Here is a 12,138-nt window from a genome sequence, read left to right on the forward strand (position 1 = left end):
TAAAACATCAGTGTTCACAAAACATTAATATTAAATGGTTTTCTACAGATCGGTGTTCACAAAACATTAATATTAAAGATACATTATGGGCGATTAGATAAAGAGCTGGCAGTTCTCACTATAATAGTTACAAATAAGATAATGTAAAGGGAATTTGCTGAAAATTTCAGTCAAATTGATCAACTCTGAACCGAGAATTTAGCGATTGAATTTTAGGCCTAGCCTCGATCATCACTACTAAAGTCAGTACAATAAAAAACATAGTCTCGATTATCCACGTTTTAATTTAAGCACCAATGATCATTGAGCAGCAGATCGGATTCCAGTCCAGTAAATATCGCAGACTAGCGTTGACATCGAGAGTTGATTATGGTCTGGATAAGTTAATAAATGTCTAATTAATACTTTAGATAACATTTCAGGCCTAACGAAAGACCTGCAATAGGCAGTTTTATTGCTTGTGTCATTTCTAAATACCGACCAATAATCTGACAAACAGAACATCGATTATTTATTGAAACTCTCTATTCATACTCTGTCTAATTATCGATTATCAATCAGTTCCCTAAGATCTTCCATGAGAAAAAGTATCGATTACATGAATTGCTTTTTATGGTTGATTGATTTTGATTCCGCTACATATCAATCAAACAAATAACGATCGGTTTAAACGACTCTGTCTGCAAATGTCTGTACTTTTTACTGGTGAAATGAAAATTGTGTTTTCTGTGGTAAATTTGACCCTAAACCCTTCGTCTGAAAAGGTCATCTTTGTTGTTTTCATCAAAGACAACAGACTTCAAAAACGAAACAAGTGGTCAGCCAAATTTTATTTATTTTATTAAATATTCATATTGACTGCGGAGTTCAGAAAAAAGTCATTGCTAGAATAGATAATTAATTTTTAGTCCCATCCGAACGACTAGGCTACATTTGAATAACTCTTGCTGTTTATAGCCATCTATAATACGGTGATTGTTATTCGTTTCCTGAAATAAACACATAATAAGCCTTTAATATACCCACGTCAAGTAACATCATTGACGATTGGATGGCGACATTGTCATGACACCGTGATGACATGACGGATGACAGTCGACAGAGACCCAATATAACTGACACATGGGGAGTATTTGTGTGGCACGCCATTGACATGACATTTAATTGCCGTGTTTTGGGTGGTCCCTATCGACAAGTTGTGGTCAATCAACTAGAAAGGAAAAGATTGTGGAAATTAAGTCGCGGCCTTAAACACATCAGGAGTGAATTCGCAGAGATCAAAAGAAGTTATTTAAAGTAGCAATTTTCTTATTTATTTATTTATAAAAGGAAAAGGAGTTTAACGTCCTACTTTTCTGCGCCAACCGGAATAATAAAAGTTTACATACGCCATGCAGTGTGTTATTAACACAATTTTGGTTGAACAGTGCGTCCGTTGATACAATTTAGTTTTAGTTTGTGGATGGCCAATACATGTATGTTTTAATTCTAGTTCAAGACTGAAAGTGTTTGTTTTTTTATAAATCAATATTGCTATTTTAACAACTAATTGATTTAGCACTATTGTTGTTTTATCAAACCTTAATTATTCAAAACTAAAATCAAATATAAAGCGTTTTGTCTGTATCTGAATTGTCTTCAACTTATTGTGTCTGAAAAACACGTGTACGAAACTATGGTGTGCAAATTTCTTGTTATAACCATAGAAAATAATATTATAATAGACTGTATAAGAAGTCGTAAGTCTACACAGTTGCACTATTTGCACTGCATCGTCGGTAACGTATTATGTCTGAAAACATAATTACGAAACTAGGGTTTGCACAAGTCAACTAGCATTCATAACAGTCATATAAAGCCTAAGTCTATAACGTTGTACTATTCGTATTTATCGTATCTGAAAAACATAATTACGAAACTATGCTTTGCTGTCTACATACTCGTTGTGCCACGTGACACTAGCCATCAGTTTAAATCTGTACGTTTATTGACAAGAGCGCGCATTAAAACAGCCGCCTATAAATAATATAATTTTACTAGCACAGCAATTAGAGTTGTGTTAATATAATAAGCCGTGCAATACAACCTCTACTTGCGATTTATTATGGCTACAAATCGTATTAAGCGCGAACAAACTGTCCATAATGGATGAATAAGTCTAACCAATTGATCACTGATCACTGGAGAAAAGAAGCTTTGTTCCTATCAAGGGGTTTAAAGGTCGTCTTCCACTTGATGGTAGAGACACATAAATGAAATACGGTTTAAAGTCATACTAATTTAGCACCAATGGAGCTAATGAAGACGGACATACGTCATACAGTGTAGTATTTTACCCAGGCAGCGGCGCTAAAGCCTACTCTTATATCAAATTCCAAATACCAAGGGATCTTTTACGTGCACGCCAATGTATACACGTTACCTCGGTTTGTCGTCCCATCCAATCGGAATGCACCACTGACAAGGAGAAATCACGCCCTAAGAGATATCACAAACACATGTTTCCGACGAAACTTGCTATAGAAGGCCATTCGTGTACTCAATGCCCGAATTAATGATGTATAGTAACGCAAACACTACCCAGGTCCAGTACTTGGAAAGGGAACACTGCTCAGATCAATTGTTTTGAACAAGAATCCAATATATTGTGAATGGGAACTCTGCTCAAATGCAGTCTACCCATCCGTATAGTACGACCTTTAAACCTGCAATAATTATTGATTATATTCGAGTGATATTCAAGCCAGCGATCAATACAATAATACGATTAACACAACAATCCGCACCCAGAAACCTTTTAATCTGGGCTATTTGTCTCATTTGTCACTTATAATCGGTTTTTATTCATCGACAAACGACGTTCTACTTCTAAATATATCATAGTTACAACCATCATTGTTACAAACTATAAATATGCTTTACTCACACCAAATAACAATTAGTTCCATACGAACATAGAGGCGAACAACGTTTGGTTTAAGAACGAAATTACCCCCCCCCCCCAGCACAAAGCACGTCCAATCCCTGGGCATCATGATTTTGCATGAGGAACAAGATGCCGCCCGGACCAAACAAAAACAATATTTATATTGCTGGGAAGGGGGGGAGAAGGGGTCCCTCCCAGTGCCGCCAGATAATATTGGGCTGTGTGGAACATGCTAGAGTCGATTTGTAGATGACCCACTATGTTTGACACTGGTTGAGCATAATGATTATGGTTATAATGTTAAAAATCGGATTTAAACGGCATGATTTTTGACATTTACGAGGAGGCGCAAAAACTCAAGGGGGGGGGGGAGGAACTCAAAATCATGATGCAAAGCGCGTCAATGCGTCTCTCTCACTTAGCCCATGATTGACTTAAAAACATAATAATTGTTTACAATAAACGATGTTATAGACAAATAAACAATAGACATTATAAAAATATATTGCAAGTTCATGAGTTTTAACGAATAGAATTTCTAAATTATAACTATTTATAATTTAGTATGATTAAAAGCTCATTTAATGACGGAGGGGACGGGGAGTGCTGGGAAACCAATGGTTAGCGCGTGCGCGTTGTATCATAAGGTCTGCCATTGAGTCAACTGGCGTGGTTTCGATTCCCCGTTTTTTCGAGACAAGGAGTAGGGTGGCCTTTCCAACCTTGTGGGTTTTTTCCGAGTCCTCCGGTCTCCTCCCACTGCTAAAGACCCCTAAGCGCAAGCGAATTATTGAAATAAAATTGAACCATATATTGATCCCGAAATGACCTAGTTTGTGTCTGTGTCGAGCGGACCTTAAACCCCATTTCTCTCTCTCTCTCTCTCTCTCTCTCTCTCTCAATTTAATGACGACATATAATTCTGGCTTGATACTTGGAAACATTTTAATTGATAAGGGTTTTTTGTGGTGTTTGAGAGCAAACCCAAGGCTGAAATTATGATTGACATTCATTTTAATTGATATGTTTTTTTTTGCGCTATTTAAAAATGAATCACTCGTGAGAGCAGATACAAAGCTGAAGTTATGAATGACATTCTTTTTGCCCGGCGTATTGGTAATAAAAATGATACGTTCAATGATCAAAGGGATTATGTTTCGCCGACAAACAGGTAAATTAATCGGAACAAATTGGTTGTGAGGATTCCGTGAGAGGAGATAATGACGTCACAGAACATTAATTATACGTAGTGTGAAATTGACAATAAATAAATTAATTTAAATGATTTTCAGGGGCTCGTTATCTACACCTTTACGAGGGGTTTGACCCCTTCAGGTGTGAAATATCTCACGTGAGCAGGTCAAGGTTACAGATCAAGAACAGGATAACTCGTCGATTAATTTGGATTAGGACAAAACAGGTGTAATAATCAGACGAGTTTTAAATAAAACAATTAATTAATCTGATATTTTTTTTTATCGATTGGCAATCCTTTCATAATTTCCTAATTCTAAAACAAAACTGTTCTGCTTGGTGTGTGTGTGTGTGTGTGTGTGTCCGTTAAAACCCACCCACCTTCTCTGAGTTAAATACTTTTTTTGTAGATTCAGTTAATGTTTTCTCCGGGTCATGCATGTCTTATTATAATGTCGGTTTCAGTCTATGTTTTGCCCTACATTTTTCCTACAGTGTCTGTTTATTGATTCGGGCCACGTGTACATCATTTTCAACATGGTGGTAAATCATTTAAACAAATTAAATAGATTGTTTATATTTTCATCGTGTAATGAACGTGTAATAATCATTAGTTAAATCACCTCATTAAAACACAGTCAATGTTTATGTGTTTATTGCACGTGACATTTATATGGCCACGTGGTAATTTAAAATTATATATATTAGCTTACATTGGTTTTATACGAAATTAATTGATTTACCAATAGCTACGCGAAGTAAATGTACGAAACTATCGTGTATTGATAATCTAGAAGACGTGTGTATCGTGAAAATAAGGAATTTGAATTATATTAAGTTTAGCGTTAATCACTTATATACGAAATTAACTGGTTAAGCAAACAGACACACTACGAAACTATCGGATCTGTTTACAATTCAGACATACATTATGTAGTCCGATACTTTTTCGTATATAACAACTTAAAATTCTAGACTAGGCTTACAAGAAATTATTTTATTAAATAACAAATACCTACAAATGTATCAGGCCCCTCTAGGCCCATATGAAATTATTTAAAAAGATACTCAAAGTAAAAATACGAAACTTTCCTAAGTGTGCATAATTTTGGACACGTATATAATGTGTTATCGTGTGACTTTATGATTATATAATAATATTACATGAAGCTCGGCGTCTCATCTATAGAGAACCTGTGGTTAAAAGAAGTAAAAAGACAGATAATTTTGGATACCCGCCATGATACATATGATTGTATAATAGTGCACTTTTAACACTAAGTATATATGCACTTAGCGCTACAAAAAGTCTAATGACATTATGTACGGTTTATGTGTTGTATCAGTTTTTATGTCTCATAGTATTCTTTAAGCAGGTATGTTATAAAAAAACCATGCAATAAGTCTGGTGCGCCTTTAAATCTTTAACATCCGATGTAAATCAGCCAAAAAAAAAAAAAAAAAAAAAAACCCTTTCAAAATTGCCATAGTGTCAAATCAAACGAACAGTCAACCATTGATAAGAATCGTATCGATAAAAAGTGGTTTACAAGACATCAGCTATTTGTGATTCTATAATCAATAATATTACACGATTCTCAATAAAAATCGATTCATTATGAACGGTTCTCAGAAGCATTATCATTTCCTCTCGATTAGCTTGAAACCATTGAGCAAATACTCTTCGAAACGTCGTCCAAATATATTAGTAGCCGTTTTCCAGAAGTAGTTGTTATTGTTTATTCCTTTGGATTTATTTAATAAATTAAACTCTGTATTAATTTGTTGAAATCAAAATTATCAAGAAACTTGTTTACGGAATTTGTAAACAAATCCGGTCTGAAAAACAGATGTAATCCGAATGTTCTTTTTAGACAACTCGTCTCACCCATGTATTTCAATAATAATAAAAAGCAACGTTTGGCTATACAAAATGATAATTCATGGTCGACGCGTTTAACCTGTGATTATTCATATAGCCTGTACACATAAATAATACCCATATCAATTCAAGTGGCAAACAGAAGACATGCGCGCTCTCTATTTTAATACGAAACTAAGTCTAATATATCAAATTACACAAATTGTTACGAAACTAATTAAACTGTCACTTGTAAACAATGAACCCCCTCATGCCTCGTTAAGGGAAGTTATGCAGTAGGGGGAAGGGACGCCCTGCTGTCCCTCCCGGGGAGAAGACACTATGTACACAAGTAGCTAACAGTTCCTCAATCATCATGATAATTAGCCTCGGTGTAATTTATACGCTTTATAACACAATAAACAATTTATCAACTAGACGTCATGAGAGCACCATCGATATTTTCACACCGATATAAAAATTGATTCAAACTGATTCAAAAGAAAATATCAACAATATTTATTCGATCGATATTCACAGAATTTAAAATAAATTTGTTAGTATTGGCAAGTAACGATCTAATAAATAATAATGAACATACTCTTTAAGTCGCATTTAGCGATTGAGAAACACATTAATAGAAAAATGGGCTAGATAACGATACGAGAATATTTGTCGAAACGTCGTGCTTTTAGAATAAAACTAATCGATGTTTCCATAAAAATTGTATTCTGTTAAAATATGAATTTGCATAAAGGGTTTCAATATGAGTTTGTAATTTATATTTTGTACATTTTGAAATATCAATGAAAAATAGATCAAGCAAATCCAGAACATACACTATTGTAGACTGGACCCTGTTCAATAAAGAACTTAATAAATGCCAGAAATAAAGATATGTTGCTATACGGGTTATGTAATTTTTTTTTGCTTCAATGTCAATGCAGATCAAATGAAAGTCTTGAACGTGTTTATGTGTGTGTGTGTGTGTGTGTGTGGTTTTATTTAGCGTCCGCTTCCAACTAAGTGATATCGCACGACGTATATAACTATGCGGTATTATGAAATATTCAATATGTTGTAGTATCAATTATACAAAAAAAATTATGTGAGGTACTTTCAAATATGTTACAATATCAATTATAAAATATTAATTTGAGGCACTCTCAAATATGTTATACATCAATTATAAAATATTAATATGAGGCACTCTCAAATATGTTATACATCAATTATAAAATATTAATATGAGGCACTCTCAAATATGTTACAATATCAATTATAAAATATTAATTTGAGGTACTCTCAAATATGTTACAACACCAATTATAAAAAAAGCTAATTTGAGGTACTCAAATATGTTACAATATCAATTTAAAAATATTAATTTTAGGTGCAAGTACTATCAAATATGTTGTAATATCAATTATAGAATTTAATTTAAGGGTTTGAACCGAAATGATAGCTTCTGTGATAGTTTGTGTCGATATCATTAGATATTTTATTTGTAATTTTGTTATATATAGGAGTTAAAAAAAACTGATATGTTCGTTTGACTTAATCCTAAACACATCATTGAAATAAAACAAAATAACCCCACTACCTCAGGAGGACCACACTAGACGCAAACACACTCCATAAGACAAACATGAGGACAAAACGGCAGCCTGATACAAAAATCCTAAAACGTCAATATGGTTTACATTGTCAAAATAGCTCATAGAAACAAATCCTACAAAAAAGTGAATTTTAGGGATATATTTTCGATTATAAAAAACAATACAGTATAATATAGTATAATAATTTATAATATTTATTTGTGTCTTACAGCAATGTGTAGGTGTTTATAGTTGACTTTATAAAACAAAATTTTATATTTTGGAATATCGAAGGGGTTTTTAGGTACAAGAACCCAACAATCTATATCCTTCAGAGTAATTAGTCCGGCCCTGAATTCAATAAATATATTTATCAAAGGATCCATACAATGGTTTAATTCAACATAATATAGATAGATTTGATTTTTAAATCTGATAAATGAAAGCAAATCAACCAATGATCTTCTTGAGAAGAAGTACAAAGCCCGAGGTTTTCTGATTCTAATTAATGTTTCATTTCTGACCTACTTAATTATTGCCCCTTGTCAATTTTAAAAATGAAGGAATAATTATTTAGTCAACATAAAAGATTGTCCTTAAATATCCTCACAAGGCACACATACGATAATAATTTTCTCTCGCTATTTTAGCAATTACAATACTTGAAACTCACAAAACGCCCATTTAAAAATAAATAATAATAATAATCGACTCTAAACAGTTAGTAGTTAAATAAATAGAGCATCGGACGAATTAACATGATTTATTTAATGTAAAAAAAATTGCCAAATCATTATTATGCAAAGGGCTATAGATAAGAAATGTAAAATAATAAACCAATCTTTGGATTAAGGAACTATGCGTTATGTTTTAAATGCATAATGTCATAGTATTGACGGGGTTATAGATAAGAAATGTATGCCATTGGTGTAAAATATGAAATCTATCCATATTAGGACTAAGAAACTATGCATTATGATTTTAAATACTAATATATCGTTGGTGTTCATTGTTTATCTATAAACCAGTGAATATTATATATTAATGTCTTTATCGGGACTAAGAAACTATGTATTATGTATTTAATATCGTATTTTTCGCAAGATTATAGATAAGGAATAAATGCCAGTAAAGAAAGAAATCTATCCATATTAGGACTATAAAACTATGCATTATGTTTTCATTGAAATATACCTTGATGTCTTTAAAAGTGAAATAACAATTGGACTTAATCGCTTAAATGTAAATTACGTGTCTTGATGTCGAAATCCTTTTTTAATTTCAAATCTTAATACAGAATAGCACGCGTGTACATGGATTAATGTTTTGTTGTTTTTTTTGTGAATGTTTTACATAAGAGAATTGATAAACTACATACATATAAATTTGATTAAATAAATAAAAAAAATATTAAAAAAAATATTGATATATTACCATTTGTCTCACCTTGCGGTCGCCATGGTTGAGGAAGCACTCCGGGCCAGAAGATGGGTTGGCGACCAGGTAATTCGGCAATCTTCGGAAACTGAACTTGAGGACTGAGGTACATTCCGGCGTTAAATCGAGGCATCCCAAGTCCGTTTAAAGCCCGACGATTTAATATATCGGTTATTCCGTGTGGCGTTGATTGCGCCGCTAATTGTTGCATGTGTTTCAGATTTTGCTCATATTCTGCCGTGGACATAATTGATGATGTGGCTGGAAATTTCATTTCTGTTAGATTATGTAAGGCGGCGAGTGGAGGACTGGATAAGACGAATGTACTCTGTCTTGAGGTTTCCATGTTCTGGTTTAAGATGGAGTTCATGGAGGGGTTGGAATTAGCGTAACCCGCTGAGGTATCGTTAGAACAGTAGTCCAACATACTCGGGTCGTAGTCGCCTGGCTCCGTCAGTTTGAGAGTCTTAAATCGCTTCAAAATTACTCACAAAATGTCGCTGGTTAATTCATAAAACTGTATCTACCTCTCCTCGTAAAGTAGATATTACACTTCTCCAAAACAACGATCACCTCTAAAAATAACACTGATAATTCTCTCAAAACTATTGTCAACATAACCTAGTGCACCATAACAGATATGTGTAACTCCTAGTTGTCTTCTTGTTTTCCCTTGCTGCACGTTCAATCATTCAATTAACTTTAAAAACCTTCAAATCACATTAAAATACTATGTGTGTGAGATACGATGACGGTTTAATAAAGCCTTGTCTCTCCGCTGACGACTGACTAAAACCTCTTAACTCTTCTCCTTCACTAACACGCAGATAGTAATGTACAATTCTCGAGCTATCAATCATAACCTCACGCGCTCTTTATCGTGTTTATGTTCCACAGGGGGATGGACTAGTCAATGATTGGAGCGCGTTGATTGGTCGCTGTGCGGTCCATATTGACGCCTTGACATGTTAAGTGGAAGGCAATTGGTCAGAAAGATGTCTACGATAAACAATAATTAAGTTTAACGTATTAACTGTCCGTTCATGAAATCAATGTATTGTTTGTCTCCATGTGTTCTTGAAGAGAATAGAAAAAAATTAATAAAAAGAAAAATAATATTTTAAGACAAAACAAGATTCCATATTTATTCAAGTTTAAATTTACAAACTAAACATATTATGGATCAATAAAATGGATATTGTTAATTATTATTGCGAATTAATGACTCAGATTTGAACAATATTCGTAAAAATTATATGACTGTCGTATGCCGAATTCTCTAAAATATATTTATCAATTAGTAAAATTGAAATCTCTTTAAAGAAAAATAACAGATTTTATTCTGAAATAGACTAATATTTTGTTCTGATGTTGATGTATGAATGTTTAGCTAATAATAACCATAGGAGGGATTTCTTGTTGTTGTTGGTAGTTGTGTTTAACGTCCGCTTCCACCGAGGGTGATATCGCAGAAGGATTTATATACAAACATTGGTTAAATAGACAAGGAAGCCCTGTACTTACTATTTAAAGTCTTTGGAATATGAAATAAAAATATTAACATTGCTTTCGAAAATGTATGAATTTTCGGGGAATAACCCTTGCATAATTCAACGAAGGGGTGTCTATATATAGAAGGAAACTTCCTGTACTTAATAGTGCAAGTTTAATGAGTTTGAAATAATAATAATATCCGAAAGGATAAAATGTGTTGACAATTATCTGGAAAATAAACGCAGCACTAGGACAAGACAAATTTGGGTTATTCAATCTGCATTTTTCACTCGAATGGATTTCATTTGTTTCTCTAAAATGCTCTCTGAATTGAATATATTTGTTTAATTTCAAACCTAAGCGAGGAAATGAATCCGATGATTCTGTATCAGAATCATTGAATATAAAAATTATCAGCAAAAGCTAACAAGTAAGTCTTGCCCCTCCCCCTAAACCTGACCCATTTTCTCCAGTTTCTAAACAATAACAAATGAAAGTGGTTAATATTTCGTTTACCAGAAGCTGAGGCCATGTTTTGCCATATGGCATGATATATACAACTGATTGATACGAATATTGCATATAAACGGATTTATATAAGACAGTAGATTTTGTCTGCGATAACACCCTTGGTAGAAGCGGACGTTAAACAACAGTCAATAGATTGTAAACTGGTTACGAGAATAGGCCCAAGACAACTCATAAAAAAACCCAAACAATTATATATATATATATATATTTCCATATTTTGACTTAAATATTTCAGAATAGAAAATAAATTATAATTGACTACCAGTACAGACACAGAATAACCCTTAAAACATAGCACAATTAATGATATATTTCCATATTTAACCTGAACCAAAAACAAAACGAAATATATTTAACGAAAACACACGTATGGCCTGTTTTACAAAATTCATCAAACAAGTTCGTTAATGAAAACAGTTTTAGTAATAATTCTATTATTCTACTTTGATAAAAAAAACGCAGAACAATATTTATTACAAATTCTATTTTTCGGTTCAGAAAAACTGAAGAAATTCCAAATTTTATGTTTAATTAAGATGTTAAGTGTGCTTAGAGTATTAATTACAAAGGGGAGATAATCGGGGGTTGATTATTTGCCCCGGTTTAATCGTCTACGGTCTCAGGCTGTCAAATTAATGCTGATTTACAACCAAAAGATTCTAATAATACATATTAATCGACAGCCAGTAATTCCAAGACGAGAATATTCTATGTCTTCTTTTTCTGTTTCTATGGTAACTCATTTATCGTCGTCTCGATGAAGTGGTTGTATTTAAGATGGAGTTTTGTTATCGTTTGCCATTGTTAACAAACTGAGGCCTGTACCCCCAAATCTATTCTACACTCATTCGACATGTATTATTCTCCCCGTCAATAAACGCACATAAATCCGTATTAATTTCCAGCCATTCTTGTCCAACTTTTAGTCGTCTATTCAGGATTTAAATCTCCCCTGATATCATTAAATTCAAAGCACGCATATTAAATTTGTTTGTATTCAAGATTTTTATTCACACGTTGAACGTCATGATAAACCTATCTACACATACACTATTCTGAATAATTATTATCCATCACACTTATGTAAACATTTAAAA

At 33.1% G+C, this 12,138-nt stretch overlaps 1 protein-coding gene across 2 annotated transcripts in view; it reads right to left on the reverse strand.

Annotated features, from left to right (window-relative positions):
- LOC126816217 (homeobox protein Nkx-6.2) overlaps positions 1–9,839 on the reverse strand; it is a 31,444-nt gene extending 21,605 nt beyond the window's left edge. Inside the window, exon 1 of one of the 2 annotated variants that reach the window (XM_050542517.2) lies at positions 9,026–9,839. In XM_050542517.2, coding sequence (XP_050398474.1) covers positions 9,026–9,443 — 418 coding nt within the window. In that variant the 5' untranslated portion in view covers positions 9,444–9,839. Of the gene's footprint in view, positions 1–9,013 lie in introns of both variants that reach the window. The other variant, XM_050542516.2, reaches the window with a different exon arrangement.
- Positions 9,840–12,138: the final 2,299 nt, after the last annotated feature.

The sequence above is a fragment of the Patella vulgata genome, chromosome 3 (genome assembly GCF_932274485.2).
Source record: "Patella vulgata chromosome 3, xgPatVulg1.2, whole genome shotgun sequence".
Classification (NCBI taxonomy): Eukaryota; Metazoa; Mollusca; class Gastropoda; family Patellidae; genus Patella; species Patella vulgata.